The sequence below is a fragment of the Gracilinanus agilis genome, chromosome 1, assembly GCF_016433145.1.
Source record: "Gracilinanus agilis isolate LMUSP501 chromosome 1, AgileGrace, whole genome shotgun sequence".
Taxonomy (NCBI): Eukaryota; Metazoa; Chordata; class Mammalia; order Didelphimorphia; family Didelphidae; genus Gracilinanus; species Gracilinanus agilis.
In genome coordinates, this window is record NC_058130.1 from 510,722,999 (window position 1) to 510,745,608 (window position 22,610).

Sequence of the window (22,610 nt, forward strand, 5' to 3'; positions counted from 1 at the left end):
GTATTCCCAGTTAACCAGAAACATCTTTATTTGACCTCATAATGTCTGTGCTGAATCTAAATTTAGGAGGAGAATTTTATGCTGCCTTTCTTTCCTCTATAAAGTCTTTGTTGAAATAAAACATGGACCAGCTCAACAAGAGAGGAAGGAAGAGGGGATTAAAAGAGATTTTAAAATGTTTCCTTTTCTATATCAGTTGTTCTTAGTAGGGTAAGACAATAAGAAAAGTGTTTTTAAGCATAAAATTGTTGTGAGGATTCCTTTTCAAGTCCATCAAAATCAGCATTTAAAAAATAGGGTACTTTTTTGCTAGGAGCTATGGATCTATTAAAATATACATAAATATTAATAACATTTCTCAAATGCATCAGGGATGCAAAAGATGACATTTTACTAAGTTTTGGCTCTCTTGAAGACATCATTAAGTGACATTTTTACGTTATTAAGTTATATCAACCTATAAATACATATACACATCTTGGTTTATCCACTGAGATGCATTTCTAGGAGAGAATGGGAACTTTCTCACAATATCATCTAGCTGTTAGCACAGGATAGATTCAAAAGTCTTTTGATAAACTGGAGTAAACTGTATATGTGATGTATTATGATATTCTAATCCTCCTCTGTCCAGCTTTTCACTTTATTTCAACCAGCTGTGCACCATTTGGAAGCCATTTTGCAGCTCAACGAAGCACTAATATTTACAGTATAAATCACATTCCTTTTCAGTGTTTGTCTTTCCCTGAGAGGGGCAGAGAGACCATTTCTATCGCTAACTTGCAAATCAGTCCTTTACTTATCACATGTGAAGGCTGAGTAAAGTGGACATCATGGAATGTTATTCCCATAAGTTGATGACCACTTCTAAGTGCATTCCCTCATCACCCTTTTTAGCTTGTCATGCTACAATAGATGAGCAGAATGTGCCATGACTTTCTCAGGGCCTCTGCTGGAGCTTGCTAATTCCAGGAATCTCCTTAGTATCTTTTCTGTAGAGAGAACGTTTTCATGGAGACAGCCTGACACTGTGGAAAAATATGCAGGATTCAGAGTCAGATCTTCATAGTACAGCTGTGCCACTTATAACCTGTAAGACCTCAAACAAATAACTTAACCTGTCAGCCTCAGTTTATCTGTAACACTGGGCTACTAGATGATGCAGTAGACAAGAGTGCTGTGCCTGGAGTTAGGAAGACTCATCTTTCCAATTTCAAATATAGCTTCAGACACTTACTAGCTATATGGCCCTGTGAACATCTCTTAGCCATTTTGCCTCAGTTTCCTCATAAGTAAAATGAGCTGGAGAAGGAAATGACAAACCACTCAAGTATCTTTGCCAAGAAAACTCCATATGGGGTCATGAAGAGTCAGACATAACTGAAAATGACTCGATAACAACAATAATAGGGGGATAGATTACATTATTATTCTGGTGTGCCTTCTAGCTCTAAATCTATAATTCCTACTTTGTCGTTTTTAAAGGTTCAGAACCAGTTCCTATATAAATAGTCATAGGCCAAGTAGCATGTTGAGGCCTTCCTTAAGGCATTTTGATCAAAAACAGCATCAGAAACCAAGTTAGGTCTCTTTAATTTAGGTGTTTTAATACATAAAAAAGACCCATAAGATACTAAGTATTAAAAACCTTAGCTAGGTTTCAAATCTGTGAAGGTCCCAACTAACTAGATAGAATCCACATTAGATTTCCATTCTGATCTGTCCCATTGCCCCATGAACACTAACACAGAAATATGTCTCTTATAATCATTCCTTTAAATCCTTCCTCGGAACACTTACAGCTAACAAGAGAAAGTGGATCCATCAATCCATGTAATGTGACGTGATGAGTTTACTCCTTTCTAAAGTGGTACTTAGGCATTTATATGAATGATCCCACACAGCCAATCATCAATAGCCAATGGGGAGCCATTTGTGGAAAACATGGGAATATTAATGCTAGTCAGGTACCTCATAACAACATTGATCCCCATGTGAAACTCAGGGAAAAATATCCACCATGAAATGTATGGAGAAAGCCCTCTCGCACACCCTACCCTTTACTTAATGGACACTTAGCAAAAGAAATTAACCCTTTCCTATAATTTTTAGCAGCATGAAGTTCAACAGAGGAATCCAGTACAGGTCCTTTGTTAGGCACACTGTCAATTAATGTAAACAAAGGGTCCCATAATGGCATGGCTCTTCTAGTAGACAACAAATGATAAAAGTGAGTAAAAGAAGTAATCAGGCCAGCCTCCATGTGAATGAAAGATTGTTCCTTTCTTTTTTTCTCCCTTCCTTCCTTCCTTCCTTCCTTCCTTTCTTAAACCCTTACCTTCCATCTTGGAGTCAATACTGTGTATTGGCTCCAAGGCAGAAGAGTGGTAAGGGTAGGCAATGGGGGTTAAGTGACTTGCCCAGGGTCACACAGCTGGGACGTGTCTGAGGCCACATTTGAACCTAGGATCTCCCATCTCTAGGTCCGGCTCTCAATCCACTGAGCTACCCAGCTGCCCCCTGGAAGATTGTTTCTTGATCTGACTCTTTAACAATTATTCTTTTGAGGAATCGTTCAGTCCAAAGTGTGGCATAGACTGAACAACCTTTGGAAACTGTTGTGTGAAGATGCAAAGCATCTTCACACAACAAAACTGGATGGACCCTAGTTACCTGAATGAGGGTCACTTTGAGTGACCTCATTCATTAAGAATTATTGAAACAATTATTATTAAGAAAATTTATTTTGAAGAAAATAATTAAGAAAATATTTATTATTTTTTTCATTAAGAAAATTATTAATTTTATTAAGAAAAATAAAACAAATGCTTAGGTTATATAAATATGTGTTATTATCAAAGACATGTTTACTGAAATATTTGCTTTGAAGCTATAAATAGGAACTCTATCTTTGTGGGAAAGAGCCTCTCAAAAGGTTTCTGTGGTATTAAGAATAAATGTAAACCCTGCCAGTTTAAGGCCATTCATTACAATTTATGTCTTGAAGAGGGGCTTTAAAGAAACTATATACAGAAATCTGCCTCTCCTAAGGAAAAATAAATCAGCAAATAACTATAAAACCATGTGTTTCTCAAGGGCTGAGTAACCAAACTGGCTGTATAAATAGCATATACTATTTAATGAAATACATGCAATGGTAGTGTTTGAATTAATGTTTCATTTTTTCAGTTTGCAGACATTTATCTCCAAAAATAAATACCAATTGATGCCCAAATAACTAGATGTATACAATTAGGCTATCAGAAATAAAGGGTTTAAGATATATTTCTAGGTGGAAACATGTTTCTCCTCTTAGTTTCCCTTCTCCATTTTTGTTGAAGATACCACCATTCTTCCATGTGGTTATCTAAGGGTCATCCTTGAGTTGTCCCTCTCTTTTACACATTATATCCAATCTCGATTCTACCTCTACAACTCCATTATTCAATCCCTTTTCTCTATTCCTATGCCGACTTCCTTAAGTCTTCATCACATCTCACCCAGACTATTATAATCATTTCCTAATCGGTCTCCCTCTTTTTAGTCCCTCCTATCTCTAATTCGTTCTCCATAAAGCTGCCAAAATGGTTTTCCTGAAGCCCTTATCTTTTCTCCACTCAAAAATTTTTTCTGGCTCCCTTCTACCTCTGTCAACATAGAAGGACTCAGCTTGGCATTATCTCAAGTCTGACACAGTCTGATCACAGCCCATCCTTCCTGCTGAATTTCACATTGCTGCTCTTCATGCCCTCTGTATTCTAGATTTTGTATCCTGGACCAACCTACTTGCTATTTGCTAGATTTGGAATTGCTTCCTCTGCTTTGGTGTCTTTGGTTCTGAAAACCTACACTCAGTGCTGGAAGGGACCTTAGAGTCTGACCTAACTGATGGCACATCTTTTGCAGCTCTTGCCCATGTCATCCCATAAGATCAAGAGGTTTATCCAATGTGCTTGGAGCCTTCCTTAAGCAAGGAAGATGGAAGGAAATAGCCCTTTCTATGTTCCTAACACTGTCCTAAGTACAAATAAAGCAAAAATAAAGAAAACTCCTTCCCTCAAGGCACTTACATTCTAATTGGCAAAGACAGTATATAAAAGGAGAACTAAAGGAAAAACTGTTAGATATGAAGGAACATGGAAGGAAGGCATGATTGTATAGTCCAGAGAAAGTCAGGAATGGGGTCAGGAGGGATATGAGGAAAATTCAACCTGAGCCTCTTCGATGAAGGGAGACTCCAGAAGAAACTGGTGGAGGAAAAGAGGAGAGTATTGTGGAAGGATAGTCCAAGATGAACATTTTTGGTGGCATGTTGTTCCACTTGTTCCACAATGAAGAGATCCCAGAATAAAACTGCAGTCAAGGTATTATTTTAGGTCCAGAGAAAGTTAGGAACAGGGCCAGGAAAGGAATGAACAATTAGTATTGTATTAATTAGGGTCCTGTTTAAAATTCCTTTGTCAAGGCTGATCATTTGTTTACCTTGAGATAGTCCATCTTAATTAAAACCACTAGTACCCTGGAATAAATGCCATTTCTCACATATTGAATTTCACAACAGAGAGTCAGGCTTAGCTAACAATTGTCTGCCCTGGAAATAATGAAACGGTGTTTCTCTGTTGCAGACCTATGTTCAGTTTTTACTCATTATATATCTTTTGATATTTTGGCCAAAGCTAAAGATAACAAGTCCAAATTAATATTTCTTTACTTATGAATTTCAATACTGGAAAAAATTAAAAGAATCTGGCTCCCTGGTGTGAACTCCAGTATGAGGAAAAAGTCAGAGGTAGTTATAGTAAATCAAAAGCTTTGCCATATATAAAGTAACTAGTATTTAAATAGTTTGGGGAGTTCTAAGTAAAAGGAGCAGAAGATGGGCAGAACCATCATATACTATATTAGAAGTCAAATTTAATCAAGTGATGCTCGTGTATTTTCATGTCACTAATCTTTTCTTTTAAATTTTTTTTGTTCAGATTGACATAAAACCTTTGCCTTATATCTAGTAAATGCTATTCATTTTAGATGATTTTAATTTTATAAACTAAAAGTCTAGTAGGTCCTTATCAATCCGGATTGTGCTTAGAAAATATGGTAGTGAATAACAATTTTTACAGTTTCTTCTGTGTGCCAGACATTGTGTTAAGAAACACTTTTGTGGAGATCATCTTAATGGATCCTCCTAACAACCCTAGGACATAGGTTCTACTATCATCCCAATTTATATTTAAGGAAACTGAAGCCGAATGATAAGTTATATGCCCAGGGTCACTCAGCTAGTAAGTAATTTGAACTCAGTTCTTCCTGACTCAAGAGCCAGTCCTCTCTGTCCACTATATGACCTGGCTGCCTAGTATCAGTAGAAGATTAAGACAAAGTAGTCTATGTACAATTCTTACAACCATTTACTCTTATACTCAGAATTTTCATCAGCCTGTATAAGATTATCCTGAGAAGAAAGACAATGAGATTTAAATTTTTCTTAAACTCAATCCCCCCAAAAAAGATTGAGTTTTTGTGACCTTGACTATAGACAAAGAGTGGAAGGACCAACAACAACCAAAAAAAACAAACAAACAATAAAGTTAGTGAACCTGAATAAGTTATTAAGATTTTTGGAAGCCATTTCTTGTAGGCTGTTAAAGCACATATGTTGTGTTTTATTGTTCTCATCAAATAATCTAACTGCTGTATAAATGGAAAATACTTTGTATACATGCATGTATCCTCACTAGTGTTCATAAACAGTATTCTTACCAAACCGCCTATCTCAGTACTCATAGTAACCTAAATAAATCCTTTAGTTTGACCAAAGTGAAATTGTACTACCTCTAGTCTCTTCTGTATAATAATAATCTATGGCCACAATCCTCAAAAAAAAAAAAAGTCTTTCAATAAAATAGGTATTTCCACTAGATTATTAGGAAAAGACCATTTTTGGCAGCATGGGAGCTTATCAATATAAATTATGCTTCTCTAAAAACAAAAGCAGATGTATTCTAATTTTGGACTCTCTCATTATTGTAGGTCTACAAAAAGAAAACCGAAGCAGCAAAGAAGGAATACCTGAAGCAGCTAGCTGCATACAGAGCGAGTCTCGTATCCAAGGTAACACATGATTGTCTGGTATTGTGACAGATTGTGGCCATCTAGGTACAGACTTTGATAGCGATTTAAAAAACATAAAAGGACACTTTGGCATTTGCTACAACTACTTGCTTCAACTGAAAACTAAATCCTGAGCAAAGCCCCACTTTTATGGAAACAGATATTCGTGCTTCACAAACCCAAACAGACTGGAAAGATCTATTCATTTTAATAAAGAAATATTTACTTGGGGGGTTGATATTTTTGTGGGATACTCCATAGTTGATGATTTTTTTTTGCACTGGCAATTTATGACATACTCCTAGGCTGGCTATCTTCCACAATCCAGTTGGTGAATGGTCAGGAAAATCTTTAAAAATTAATTGCTCGACTAGAAATAACATACAGGTAGCAAATATAGAGACAAGGCTTATTAGCTGTGAGCTAGACTTGGAATTATGGCAACTGCTAGGTATTAGTTTTAGGGTGCCACCTCATCTTACTAGCTGTGTGTCTCTGAGTAAGAGACTTAACTTCTCTAAACCTTGGGCTAATGATGTAAAACTCAAACAGAACCAATTATTATATGCTAAGCCTTGTTCTCCTAGCTAGGAATCCAAAAGAAGGAGCTTACAATCTAATGAGAGAAACAAAGCAAGCTCTATAACAGCTAAAGGGGAAGTCATTAATAATGGGAAGGCAATAGAATTAAGAGGGATTGGGAAAGTTTCTAGGAAGAAATAGAATTTTAGCAGGGACTTAAAGGAATCTAGGAATCACTCAATAGTCATAGTGAAAACGATTGCTAACTTTGCAGTCCCATGGTCTGAACAGGAGCCCTGGCTCTGTCTGATCATCTAAAGGACTGGACTAAGGTGACTTCCAGCTCCAAATTTAGCTCCCTCCCACAATTGCCCTTTACTATTGTCTCAAATCCTCAAGTATTGCCTTTGTGGCATCAAATGATTTCATTTGTACAATGTTTTGCATTTTACCAGATAACACCCCTACAATTTAATTCAAAAGTATTCCTCTTCATTGTTTTACTCAGAAGAAATATCACTTTGCTGAGTTGTGGTAGCTTCATGGTCACGGCTTGTATAAGGGCCAGAATTCAAACCCAGAGCTTTTGAGTACAAGTTGAGTGGTCTTTTCAGCATACCATGTTGCCATAGAGAAAGCAGTGCATATATGTATGTATTTCCCTTAATTACAATACCTGAGGGTTAGTTAACTCGACTAAATTGCCTAAGACTGATCTTGAACTTTTGTTCTGTATATGTTCTACCCTAGAAGTCTCATAGAAGTTATCGGATATATCATATTTCAGACTTGACTATTACAACAACAGATGTATTTATATATAGTCTTTAAAATTTTCATAACACTCCATTCTAAAAAAAGTCTGAAATACCTATTTTTAAGTGTTGGACTAGGTGTGGTGGTTTGGTTTTGGATTGTTGTTGTTTTTTAAAGCAGAACTTCAGCTAAAACAGACTACGGACCTATTGATTTAAAAAGAAATGTTAAGATAGTAGAACTAAGGTTTAAGAACATAAGATATCCCATATTGGGTTAGGCAACCTCAAACTCTGTCCCTTGCAGTGGAAAAGAAGAAACTCTAGTGCAGTTCAAGGAAGTTGTCCTCTAGATGACTATAGAAGTGAGGCTCAGTTTTTCTCATGTTTCCTAACACTTAATCTAGCCTTCTTTCTAATATATGTTTTGGGACAGAAATGTTAAGAGTTTACCTACAAAGCTTTAACTTCCCCTTTATCAGAGTATTATTCATTTCTCATCCATCCATTCAGCAGAGCCTATTTTTAGATTTACATTTTTTTGCCCTTTTGTGAAGTTTCAGCTATAAAAAATATACAAAAATTATCTAAACGTAATGTGAAGTTAATAGTTTTTCCACTGATAAGAGGTTAAAGTCCATCATGTGGATTTTATCTACTCACACTTAAAGGTCTTCAGATTACATGACTGTGTTATGGTGGAGAATTAATCTGCAAAAATCTGAAACACAATTCACTTGCTACATTTCTCATCTAATTTAGTTTCTTTTTAAAAACATGAAATAAATGGAATTTCAGTCAGGCCACGTCCAATAAGTGGAAATCAATATATAAAGTAAAAATTCAAGGACAAAGCATTATAGGTAACACTATGCAGATTGCCAGAATGCCAGAACACTGACTAAGCCTTTACTTTCAAAACAAGTGTCCCTAGATTTGCTCTTAGTTGCAACTTTGGGTATTATTCTATCTCAGAATTGCAACCTACAGTACATAGCAATTTGTATAAATGCTTGGAATTGCCATTTCTGCATTTAAAAAACCAAGCACTTTTTTACAGCTTACTCTGACATTTTTCTTCTCTTTGGCAGTAGGAATTTTGCTGGAGCTGTTAAATATCTATTTATGTTCAGCTATCTATTGTATGTATACAAATTGAAGGAGTTGGGTAAACATCCACTCTCTGCTAAAAACGATCACCCTGGTGCTATGTATGAATAGATAGATATACAACATAACCTTACAGGTGACTACAGAAATCTGGCCAGCATACCATCATATCAATCAATCAATCAATTAACATGTATTAAGCGCCTGCTATGTGTCAGGCACTATGCTAAGTGCTAGGAACACAAAAAAAGGCAAAAGACAATCCCAGCCCTTAAAGGGCTTATAGTCTAATGGGGTAGACAACGTGGAAACAATCTATAGAAAGCAAGCCATATATAGGGTAAACAGAAAATCATTAACAAAGGGAAGGCACTAGAATGAAGAGGGAACCTGGAAGGATTCCTGTAGAAGGTGGGTTTTTAGTTGGGACTTAAAGGAAGCCAGGAGGGGTTAGTTCTCAGAGTAGAAGAGAGAGTGTTCTAGGCATAAGGGACAGCCACAGAAAATGCTCAGAGTCAAGAACTGAGCTCAGAGATATTCAGGATACTGCAAGGAAGCCAGTAACACTGGATCAGAGAGGGAAATATCAGAAGAGGAAACTAGGTTATCAGGGACTCTGAACATCAGTGTATTTTACATTTGCACCTAGAGACAATGGGAAACCACTGGAGTTTATTGAGTGGGGGAGTGGGTCTGGGTGAGGAGAGTAACACTTTGAACCTGTGCTTTAGGAAAAGTAATTACACAAAAAATGAGAAAACTAAGAATATCCTAAATTTCTGTTATTTTTATTTTAAACATTGCAGAGCAATGTAGAAGCCCTCCAGAAACATATCAAAAGCATAGCAATTGGGCACAACAATACAGACTGGGTTGCCAGGGTATCCTGGCATAAATGGTGTCACAAGGCATCTGGAGTTAGAGTAGGAACAAGAAGGAAAGAAATATAGATTTGGGGCAAGACAATGGGGAGTAGCAGGCTCAGACATTACCAACCATAGTCTTTTGAGAGCATTGCATAAAACCTAAGATGGGAATAAGACAACCAATGCTTTTTTTTTCAGGTATGCTCCATTGTTATCTTCCAAAGTTGACTTTTAGAGTTTATGCATGTGTTTAAAAGCAGAGCAACAGGGCATGTAGCAGATTCAGTGAATAGAGAGATAGGCCTGGAGATGGGAGACCCTAGGTTCAAATTTGGCCTCAGACACTTCCTAGTTGTGTGGCCCTGGGCAAGTCACTTAACCCCCATTGCCTAGCCCTTATTGCTCTTCTGCATTCTAGAAATAGAATCATTTCTAATACAGAAGGAAAATCGAATAAAAAGAATAATGTACTAGGTAGAGTGCCAGACTAGAATGTTTGTGTCTTGTCTTAGATGTAAGCCAACTGGCCTTGGCCACTTCCCCTAAAAGCTCCTTAAAGCATCTCTTTCATTTCTTTATTTTATTTATTTGGGCGGAGGGGAGATCATCCTAATATATCCAACCCACATTCATGTCATTTGTCTAAATAAACTCCTTCTAAATGCTTTAAAATTAGCAAAGTTCTTAGGAGTTACTTGTATCATTTCCTCATATAGTGTTGTAAAGTTTAACTTTATTGAGTCTCTCGTGAATACTCTTTCATATGTACCTTTTTATGCTTCTCTTGAATTTTGGTTTTAAATATCAGATTTTCTGTTTAGCTCTGATCTTTTTATCAAGAATGCTTGAAAGCCCTCTATTTCATTAAATATCCATTTTTCCCGTAGAAGAATTATACTCAGTTTTGCTGGGTAGATTATTCTCAGTTGTAATTCTAGGTCCTTTGCTTTCAAGAGTATCATATTCCAAGGCCTTCACTCCTTTAACTTGGAAGCCAATAAAACACTGCATGATCCTGATGATGGCTCCACAGCATTTGAATTGTTTCTTTCCAGCTGCCTGAAGTATTTTCTCTTTGTCTAGGAGCTCTGGAATTTAGCTATTATGTTCTTAGTAATTTTCATCTGGTGATCTCTTTTAGAAGATGATTAGTAAATTATTTCAATTTCTCTTTTACTCTCTGTATTTAACATATCAGTTCAGTTTTTCTTGATAATTTCTTAAAATATGATATCTAGGCTCTTTGATCATGGCTTTCATTTAGTCCAGTAATACTTAAATTATCTCTCCTTGATCTATTTTCCAGATTAGTTGGGTTTTTTTTGACCAATGAAATACTTCAGATTTCAGCAGGGGTTTGTGGGGAGGGGACTGTCTCTAATCTGCCTTCGTGGCTCTGCCTTCCCCTAAAGCCCTATTTGAAAAACATTTTAATACTAGTGATGCTGCCATCATGCCAAATTTGGATCCCACCTCTTCTCTTGGATTTGCCCTCAGAGAAAGCTGATAAGACTTTCTATAATATAATAAGCATCCTTACTTTCTAATCACACCTCATTTTGACCCAAAACAATATCACCAGCTTAATCTGCCAACTCAGTAACTGATTTGGCTCCACATGATTTTGGAAAGTTTCAGAAAATCAAATTTACCCTCAAAGAACGAAAAATTGTTACTCTATTTAAAAGAATTGCCAATGGTGATGAAGGTATTTCCAAATCAGGCTTATAAAATGTTTGTAGTGTCAACATTTTGATATGTTTATGGCCTCTTACAGTATGTAGCTTGCAAGAGATAACCCTCATCTGTAGCTATGCCTTCATTTATGAGACTTCCATTTCTAACTTTTCGCTTTCTAACTTGTATTCTCATTATCTCATGAGACTATAGAAGCATAGGTTTAGAGCTGGAAAATAGCTTAGAAATAATTTAATCTAACCTCTTTATCTTATATATGAAGAAACTGAGGTTATGTGACTTGCCACAGACAAAGAGCAAGCACTAGGACTAGAACCCAGATCCCTGACTCCAAATGCAGTACTCTTTCCATTTGACCAGAGGCATCAAACTCAAATAGAAATGGGACCACTAATCTATACATGAAGATCCCTGTGGCCTACGTATTGAATTAGTTTTAAAATATAACATTGTATTTGGTTTATTATCTTTTTTATTTATTTTGTTATTTCCCAATGGCATTTTAATCTGGTTTCAGCACCCATGGGTCACATGTTTAACACCCCCAATCTGGTAGGACACCATAATTTACAAAGAGAGTGATATTAGAAGCCTCCCCCCTTTCATGTACAAGGCAGGACAAGGAAGATAATATTCAATCAGATTATGAAGTATCCTTTTTACCATGCCCATAATACAGAAACACAGCACTCAAATTAAATTGAAAGGTAGTAAATTTAAAACAAATAAAAGAAATGATTTCTTTTTACAGCATGAGGTAAACTGGCAGAATTCAGTGCCATGGAAAGCCATTGAGACAAATACTGTGTCTGAATTTTAAAATGGGCTGGATAATTTTATGACTGTTAACATAAAATTTGCAGCTCCGTAAGCCCAGACAGTGATTTAAAGATAATAAAATCTCATGCTTCAGGGTGCAAGTTAATCACCTGCAAGGGCCAGGAAGAATTTCCCCCCATATGTAACAATGCACAATAGAGTAGGTACATAAAATTTTGTTTAATTCCCAATGCATTGAGTAGTGGTCAGTGCTGAAATCAGGGAATCAAATTAGATGGTCTATTAATTTGATTTGGTTCGGCAACTCCCGTGGTGTTACCTCCAGTGAGTTTTATATCTTCTGTTGATACTTCCCTATTTTAAATAACAATTGCTTTGTCAATCTTTCACTTTTATAGCCTACATCACCATAGTGTAGAGGCAGTCAGATATACAGCAGTGTCTTCATTATCCAGAGCAAATGGGATTGAGATGATTTGAAATAATCAAAAACTTGTGTAATAATGAATCCTAGAGAATCTTGGAACATATAGCAGAGCAATGGATGCTATATATATTTTTTAACATCTGAAAAATATATTGAAAGAAGCATTTTATAAGGGACCTTAGTTGGCAGTATCATTGAGTTCTTTAATGAAGTCACTATGGCTTATGGGGAAAGACCTTCAGCATTTGTGTCCAGGTGTAGACAGTAGGAGGCCAGCAGGACATAGAGCACTCTCAGAAGTTAACTACAAGAGCAAATTCATCTCATAACAATATCAGCTTCACCCAGGTGGTTTTCAAATGAGTGGTCACTGGACAATTATATTTGTCAGGTAAAATAGAGATCAAAGAAAAGTTATTAGTGTTGGGGATTATAAACAGAGATTTGATTCATTTTACTTAAATGAGAAATTCAATTCAATTCAATTTCGACCAGCATTAAATTGAAAGACACTTCCCTGTAAGCATATTTGACTTGCTCTTGTCATATTCTCTATTTCCAATAGGGCAAAAGAAAATGAAGCATCACATTTTTAAATTTTTTAATGTTAATTTTCTCTTTTTAGTAATTGAGACAATACTTGCTTAAAATACTGGCATGATCTGTGAAAGAAATAGATGCCAGTATAGACTCAAAAGAACTTCAAAAGAGAAACTCTGGGGAGAAATAGTTTTCAGTGTTTACACTGTTAATAAAAGTACTATTACAGTGTTAACAATGAAGCATTTCAATTACCTTTGTTAGGCCCAAAAAATGAGAGTCTGCAAATTTGGGCTCAGCTTTGCTTAGCCAGTTGTTTGTTTGTTTATTTTATATTTTTTTATTCGGCCTCTTCCTTGCTTTCCCACAACACCGAAAGCATGATCCAGCAAAATGCCTTTATGTTTCCAGTTCTCAGTCCATTCTCTAGAAATGAACTTTCACAAGTTTTTCTTTAAATATATTAAGTCTTTAGCTTTATGTAACATTGGTTCTATTCATTTCACTCTTCATTATCTCATGTAGTTCTTTCCAAGTCTTTTAAAAATTAATCTGCTCATCATTTCTTGTGATGCAGAAGTATTCCATCACTCCCATATACCACAATTAGTTTAGCTATTTCCCAAATGATAGATATCCCCTTGATTTCCAGTTCTTTGTCACCACAAAGTGAGCTGCTATAAATATTTTGGAATATATAGGTACTTTTCCTTCTTCCCCTAATCTCCTTGAGAAATAGACAAGGATATGCATGGTTTTATAGCTCTGGGTAGTTGTATGACTATTTTGTTCCACTGATCTTCCTTTCTGTTTCTTAGCCAGTACCTAATAGTTTTGATAATTACTGTTTTATAATATACTTTAAAATCTGGTATTGCTAGAACTTCTTCCTTTATATTTTTTTCATGTTTCTTCAGTTTTGGATGGCATTTTATACTTCATTACCTGAATTCTTCCATTTATAGAAAGGGGAAATGGTACTTCAAACTCCACAAAGGGGGGATTGAAATAAAAAAAGATTAATTTACTTTTATCATTGTATGAATTTTTAAAAAAAAACTTATTAAGGGCTTACTCTATGCCAAAAACCATTCCAACTTTAACTCCTAAACAATGTCATGGGGAAATAGTTCGTGAGTAAGATAAAATGTGTCAGAATCCATAGATGACTTATGTGTAAAATGAGTTGGAGAAGGAAATGATAAACCATCCAGTATCTTTGCAAAGAAAATCCCAGATGAGGTCACTAAGAATTATACATAAGTGAACAACAAAAACAACTTACTTCATTTTGAGGCAGCTAGTTTGCACAGTGTATAGAGTGGGTTAATAATGGTCATCAATGGTTTTTCTCTAATATTCTTTTCTGGACAGTTAGGTGGAGGAGTGGATAGAGTTCTAGTCTTAGACTCAGAAAGATTCATCTTTAGGAGTTCAAATCTGGTCTCAGACATTTATTAACCATGTGATCATGGCAGGTCACTTAACTCTATTTAACTCAGGTCTTTAAAATGGGTTGGAGAAGAAAATGACAAACCACTCCAGTATCATTGCCAAGAAAATCCCAAATGGGTTCACTAAAAGTCATAAACAACTGAACAACAAAAATAACTGCTTTCATTTTGAGGCAAGTAGGTGGCATAGCGGATAGAGTGCTAGGCTTGGAGTCAGGAAGAACCAAGTTCAAATCCAGCCTTAGACCATAACTGTGTGACCCCAGATAAGTCACTATATCTTGTTTGTCTCAGTTTCTTCATCTGTCAAATGAGATAGAGAAGGAAATTGCAAGCCATTTCAGTATCCTTGCCAAGAAAATCCCAAGTAAAACCATGAAGAGTTGAACACAACTGAAGTGACTGGACAATTATCTAATGTTTGAGAAAATATTTTAAATGCATTTGACAAATATTAATTAAAAATCCCTTAGTGTGAGGCACTGCAAGAGATTAAAATATGTACAAACATTTATATGTAAAACCTATTTTAATAGTAGTTACTAAAATATACTATTAGTATTTCTTTTAGTTGTATATTACTTATGTTTTACATATAAATTTTTTTAAATCTCCTACATTACCTTGCACATACTGGGCTTTCAGTTATTGTTGGTTAATGAATATACATATAGGTAACTATGTAATTATATATCTTTATGTGTGTATATACATTTATAGATGATAAATGCCTTTCCTTATGAAGATAAGACATACACACAAATAGCTGTAATACAAGCTATAATATGAAAGGAGAATGAGAAGTTTTTTGTCGGGTCAAAGGACAGAAACATTACATGTAAATGGGAGAATCCGAGAAGCCCTCATAGAGAAGTTATCAAACTGAACCTTGAAGAATACAAATTTTGTAAGACTGAATTGGCAAGAAAGGGCTCTCCAGATGGGGAGAGCAGCATGAGCAAGGCACAGAGGGAGAGTGGTATGTTCAAGAAACAGTAGGCCAGCATGGCTGCCCTGTTGGGTTCATTAAGGGGAATTGGGGGAGAAAAAAAAACAGGAAAATAAAGTTAAGGTCAAATCACAGAGGACTTTGAATGACAGGTGAAAGAGTTTGCTTTTATTCAGTCAGTAATGAAGCAGTACATTGAATTTCTATAGGGACCAAAGTAGAGGAAACCTTTAGGATTTGGAAGATAGGTAGTGCCATTGACAAAAACAAGGGAATCAGGATGAAAGGTGTGTTTGGGAACTAAATTAAGGAGTTCAGCCTGTGTTATACTGAGTTTGAGGCACTGGTGAATCATCCATTTAGAGGTACCAATAGTCATTTGGAAATGTTGATTCAGAGCTCAGGGGAGAGGTTAGGGCTGAAAATAAAGATTTGGTAGTCAACTACAGTAGAGATGATAAGTGAAACTTTATTTGGGTAGTTAAAGGCCAGGCATGTACAAATGAGATCAAATTCATTTTGCTTGAGCCAGGAGGACTGAACTAGGAATAACAGGTAGAAATTTTGGAGGGGTTGTTCTATTTACCAAAGAATTAGTCATTCAAAAGTGGGATAGGCTGCCTTGAAAGATCATTGGCTTCTCTTTGCTGGAGATCTTAAGATGGACAAATGATAGCCACTTGTCTGGAATAGTTGTAAAGTAATCCCTGTTCCAATATAGAATGGACTAGTAGATAATTTCTGAAGTCCTTTCCAACCTTGAAATTCTGTGAAGCTGCGTGATGGCCAAAAGAAAGGATAGCAAAAAGAAAAGAAGAAAGATTAAGACAGAGGACTAAGAAGTACCCCTTTTTAGGGAGCAGGAAGAGGAAGGGTTGTCCAAAGAGAGTGATAAATAACAGTCAAAGAAGCAGAAAAGCACAATAAATTTAATAAAACAGAAGCAGTTTTTGGTCAATATACATAGTTATTTCTTGAGGCAAGAAATATGATTCTTTAAATAGAAATTTAACTTATACTTGCAGGGGGTGGGAATGTGTATGGAATTCAGTGATTCCTCTGAACAAAAAAAAAATAAAGCTTACTCTTATAGCAGTGCATCTGGGTTCCCCTGAATTAGTTATTGCTGTTATAAATTTATCATGAATATATTTATTTAAGTCAAATTTATTTACATAAATTTACTTGTGCCAACAATGTTGAAATAACAGCGATTATACACTAAATTCCAATTCCTGGGGTGATTATATGAGTATATCTGAATAACAAGGCTTACCTATGTGAGATTATACTACATACACACAGTTCAAATCCGTACTTGGCACTTCCTGGCTGTATATTTCTGGACAAGTAACTTGACTTTTGTTTGCCTCAGTTTCCTTAACTGTAAAAGTATGATATTAATAGAACCTATTTTGCAGAGTTGTTGTGAGGATCAAATCAGATAATATTTATAAAGAACATTTAGCACAATGCCTACAAAGAAGGCACAATATAAATATTTATTTCACTTAATTATATACATAATATATATAAACATACATATATTTTGTTAACTGATGAAAAACACCTCTATAAATGAGGTGATTTATGCTGCAGAGAAACATAATGGAAATATTTTCAATTACATTCACCTCATATATACTGGCCATAGAAAAAGGGTAAATGTCCTCTCCTATTTAGGGTAAAAAAACAATTAGACAGCAATGTGTAAATTAAAATTTTAATAGAAAAATAGAATCTATTTTAACTCATCATAAACATTATGTAATCCTTTCTTCCTTATATGAAATAGAGTTTAATAGTCAGTCAACAAACATTTATTAGGTAGTACAGTAAATAGCATGCAAGACCTGGAGTCAGGAAGAAATTTAGTCTCAGACATTTACTGGTTATGTGACCCTGGGCAAGTCACTTAAACTTTGCTTGCTTCAATTTCCTCATCTGTAAAATGAGAATGATAATAATAGAACCAACTTCTAAATATTTTTGACAGGATAAAATGACCTAATATTTAAGTATCTTGCAAAACTTAAAGCACTAGTTTATATATATATACATATGTATGTATATATATGCTGGTAGTATATAGTTTTAACTTTTCTGCTAATAACAAAGAAAATAGGAGAAAAAATTTAAAAGCATTTAGAGAAAGACTTTATTAGAAGTTATATGTCATAAAATGACTAGTCTAAATGTCCTTATGTGGAAAAAAATCACATCTTTTATGTTGACAATCAAGCTGGTGCTTGATTTAAATATTTGACCTTATTTAAGGAGGCTCTTTCAGCATTGATCAGAGGCATAGAAACATATCAGAATTAGAACATTATCCAAAAGATGGAAATTTTTAGGATTACTTAGCACTTATTCTACATAAAATATTACTGACTCTGGTAGATCCCCACGTTTCAATCGAATAGAATGTGTCTGATTTTTTTTTAACAGTTCTTACATATGGTCTTTCTTATCTCAAGAATAAGTAGAGAAAGGAAGGGAATAAGAATGTGTACAGTATCTTCTATATGCCAGGCACTGTACTAATTTTATTATATTATAATACATTATAGATAATATATTATAATAATAATATTATCTCATTTGATCCTCACAATCCTGCAAGGTAGGTCCTGTTATTTTGTTCCTATTTTACAGTTGCAGAAATTGAGGCCAACAAAGTTAAGTGACTTGCTCAGGATCACATAGTAGGTGTTTAAGATCAAATTTAAACTCAGATCTTCCTAATTCCAAATCCAGCATTCTTCTTCCACCAGTCACTTCTATTTTAGTACAGTCTGAAATTTTCTCTGAGTCATCCTACATATGCAGCTTCATTCTTTCAATGAATTTTCCTATTTTATTGGCCAAAATGTTCATGTTTTTTTAATTGCTACCAGGGCTGTAGCTTGACTTATGAAAATTATCATTTTTCATAGTCCTATAAACAATTTTTGAAATGAGTACATTGGTGGCTTACTGATGATGATGCATAGATCAGGAAGAATGTAAATAAACCCTTTCAGGCTCCTCTCATCCTGCAGGGCTGAAAGTAACAAGAAACTTATTTGAGTTGTAAACTGAATAAATGTGACACAGAGGTTACAGCATGAGGGCACATAGGCCTCATCAAGGTCTTGTTTTGCCAAACTGACTCATTTCTCCAGGGAGCCAGTTTAGCATTTTCTCTAGCTAGTTTCACCTTTTACCAGTTATTTTGAAAACTTCTCCTCCCCCTGCAATATTAGTAGACAGGTTCATGGAAACAGATAATTCTCATTTGCTTTTCCTCCTAGTCCAGAATTGTCATTTCATTATAATGAGGAAATTCTGAGATACAAACTCCCTCCATCTTTGTCCACAATTCAAAAGAGGAACTCATCTATAATTTATAGTCTTACAGAGTTGTCTGGGGCATTGTGAGGTTAAGTGACTTGCTCATAGCACATACTTAAGAATTTTCAGGGGCTAGACTTGAATCCAGGTCTTACTGATTTCAGGGCCTGCCCTTTATCCACTGTACTAAAGAAAAACATCTACAAGTTCATTCTAAACAATTTTCTGGCTTTCAGGGGAATGAATTTAGTTTATGTCAATTAAAATATCATTAGAAAATTAGTATATGACGGTGTAGAAAATTTTATGGCAAAATTACAGCAATTTTGATAGAGTTTCAAAATTAGGAAAGAGATTATTTTTATCCAAATCATTATGGAGAACAATTCATTACTAACTACTTAAAGAAATCAAAATAAGCTCTGCAGTGAGTTACTTTAAAGATGTGTTAATATGGTTCTTTGCAATTTAAATAATTTATTTCAGCAATCTATTTCTCAAAATCCATTTCCAATAAATCCCATTCTCTCATTGCAGTTATTATGGTAAATTTTCTTGATGTCACTGAGAATAAAAATATATACCAAAAGCATAATCCATAAGAGAAGACCAAAGATAAACCATAAAGTATGCTACAGTTCTGATTTAGAACAATAGTGCTACTTTCTTGTTTTCAAATAAACTGAAAAGTCAGCAACTTAGAAATTAAGAGTCTAGAGAAGAAAAAAATCCAACAGTAAATTATTTCAGTGACAGCTGGAATAAGAAAGATAAGATGTAATAGTGAAAGAACCCTGGCTAAGGAGATATGAGTTCAGGTGCTGATTCTGCAACTGGACTAACCATGTGATCTTAGGCAAATCCCTTCAGCTTTCTAAGCTTCTGTTTCTTCATCTAGTCCAGTGATGGTGAACCTATGGCACAGATGCCAGAGATGGCATGCAGAATGTTCTGTGGGCATGCAGACACCAGCTACCTTCCCTACCAGGCCTGATGACGTTTTTTTCACACCTCACACCCCTCTGCCCAGTAGCCAGTGGGAGTGCACAGGGGTTAATGTGGGCAGCTCACAGGCGGCAGAGCTGGAGGAGAGCAGAGTGCTTAGACCACTCCCCTCCCCCTCTCTACACTTGCTGAGGACATTCCTCACTTCACCCACCCCTCTTCCCAGCAGCCTAATGGTAGCACTTCCTCCCTTCCCTGTGTGGAGAAAGGGGGGAGCACACCTGACACTCTATGGGGGGAGAGGCACAGCATGCTCTTTATGGGTGGGGAGCCAGCATGGCAGTCAGTCTGTGGGAGTGGGACACCATCTTAAAAAGATTCACCATCACTGATCTAGACAATGAAAATATTTGTGCTCCCTAACTCACAATGTTGATATAAGGATAACACCTTGTAAATTGTATAAAATAATTTATTGTATAAAATAAACTCAAACATACAAAAACTATTTTTGGAGTAATACCCTCTAGGTAAAGTGATGTGAAAAAATTATCTTATTTAGGTCATTCTCCAATTGATAAGTAGTCAAAAGATATAACACAATTTTTGGATGAAGAAATCAAAGCCATAGTCCTAGTCATAGTCTGATTAGAGAAATGCAAATCAAAACAATTCTGAAATATTATCTCACATCTATCAGATTGTCTAAAATGATAAAAAGGCAAAATGACAAATGTTGGAGTGGTTGTGGGAAAATGGGGACACCAATACACTATTGATGGAACTGTGAACTGAGCCAGTCATTTTGAAGAACAATCTGGAATTATGCCCAGAGATATAAAACTGTGCGTACCCTTAGATCCAGCCATCCCACTGTTGGGTCTATTTCCCAAGGTGATCAGAGAAAAAGGAAAAGAACTTTTATGTTCTAAACTATTTATAGCAGCTCTCTCTGTGATGGCAAAGAACTAGAAATTGAGGCGATGCCCATCATTATTTAGATCAGGGGGCCAAGAATCTAGTCCAGTCCAACAAGCATTATCAAGTGTCTAGTATGCACAAAAATGCTAAATAGCATATATATATATATATATATATTCATGAGTATAAAAACAAATATTCTTGACTTTCGAAATCAGCCTGCATGCTCTTCAGTCTTAAATAGTTTTTTTTTTGGTCTGTTTTCTCCACAGAGTTACAGTGAACCTGTTGATGTTAAAACATCCCAGCCTCCTCAGCTGATTAATTCTAAACAGTCAGTGTTTCACGGGCCCACTCAAGCTCATTCAGCCCTCTACCTAAGTTCCCACTATCACCAACAGCCGGGAATGAATCCTCATGTGACTGCCATGCACCCTAGTCTCCCCAGAAATATAGCGCCGAAACCTAATAACCAAATGCCAGTGACTGTCTCTATAGCCAACATGGCAGTGTCTCCTCCTCCTCCCCTTCAGATCAGCCCACCTCTTCACCAGCATCTCAATATACAGCAACACCAGCCAATCGCAATGCAGCAGTCAATTGGAAACCAACTACCAATGCAGGTCCAGTCTGCCTTACATTCACCCACAATGCAGCAGGTGAGTTATTTGGCTAACTCGGGGCTCAAGCCTCTTTTGTTAACAACAGAATACTTATTATAATAAATGGAAAGTGCTTTTATCTTTTTTTTCTGCTCTGTGGAATAGGTTTATTGTACTTTTACCGCATGTCACTATAACAGAAGCTTTAAAAAGCCAGAAAGAAGTAAAAGTAAGATTGAACAGTCTAAATGCAGATGCAAAAAAAAAAAAAGGGAGAATTGCTGGTATTCAATAAATACAGTCCTGCTCTTTGGAAAAGTATAATTTAGAAGGATGAATTGTGGTATACATCACGAGGTCACAAGAATTCCTGATGTTGTTTCTTCCCATAATCATAGGTTCCTTCCTACACAATCTATTTTGTTGTACATCTCTCTCCCAACTCCATGTCACATTCTTGGTTTGTGTTGCTGGGATTAGCAGCACTTGTTTTTTAAAAAGGCTAAAAGTTTTGAAACTTCCATCTAAGTAAGTAAGGAGTTCTTAACCTTTTTGGTGTCTTGGACCCCTTTCACAGTCTGGTGAAGCCTCTGAACTATTTTTCAGGATAAATTTTTTTTTATGTATTTTTTAAAATACATAAGGTTATGAGGGAAACCAAGTGTAGGGAAAGAGTTATCAAAATATGAAAAACATCTATACATTCAGAGTCTTTTAGGTAGCAAAGTCTATTATCATTTAATAATGTGTGTAAGTAAGCTCAAAGCCTGGGAAGTTTCAGAATGCATAATAAAGGGGGTATTATGGCAGGGCAGAGGAAGATCCTATCTTTGCCCCCTGGACATAATTTTATTGCATTTCCTTCCTCCCCTCCTCCATTCATTTGCATGGGCAAGAAAAAGAGCTTGGAAATTGAGAAACTAGAGGACCTCAAAGCCCGGGGTAGTTAATTGAAAGAGTGAGTGGCCTTTCCTGAATGATGACTAGGTGTAGTTTAGCTCCTAGAAATTGGATTAATAGTCACACAGACTTTATGGTCATAAGCTAATGAGAGTGGTCTGAAATGGACTAAAGTCTCATTGACCAGGAAGTACAGTTTAATATATAAAATTAAGGCTGAGGGCACTAGTTACTAGTAATATTCTGTTCTGTCTGGAAAAGAGCTTAGTGCCTGTGGCAAAGAATTGCCTGTTGAGCAAAGCCAATTTTAGGCCTATGTCCTGAAAGAAAGAGACTAAGCTGATCTAGGACTCAGGATTGTGTTAGACTCTCTACCTTTATCTTAAACTTTTGGTGGTTGAGTCCTGAACCCCTTTTCCAAATAACCTTTCAGAATAAATGCATAAAATAAAATATAGAGTTACAAAGAAAACCAATTTCATTGAAATAAATATGTAATTTTTTCCCCTATCCAAATTCAATAATCTTCTGACCCCCCCCCCCCGAAATCCATCTATTGACCTTTTGGTGGTCTATACACTGCTGGTTAATAATTTCTATTTTAAAAGATCTGCTTTACTATTTACTATAAAGCTTTACTGCTTTAATCCCAAAGAGCCAGAACACAGCCCACTCGTTCTTTTATAATGAAGTAAAA

At 35.8% G+C, this 22,610-nt stretch overlaps 1 protein-coding gene across 1 annotated transcript in view; it reads left to right on the forward strand.

Annotated features, from left to right (window-relative positions):
- Positions 1-22,610, forward strand: part of TOX (thymocyte selection associated high mobility group box) — a 365,524-nt gene that overhangs the window by 332,837 nt on the left and 10,077 nt on the right. The window contains exons 6-7 of the mRNA XM_044657995.1: positions 6,031-6,111; positions 20,684-21,070. Coding sequence (XP_044513930.1) covers positions 6,031-6,111; positions 20,684-21,070 — 468 coding nt within the window. The remainder of the gene's footprint in view (positions 1-6,030; positions 6,112-20,683; positions 21,071-22,610) is intronic.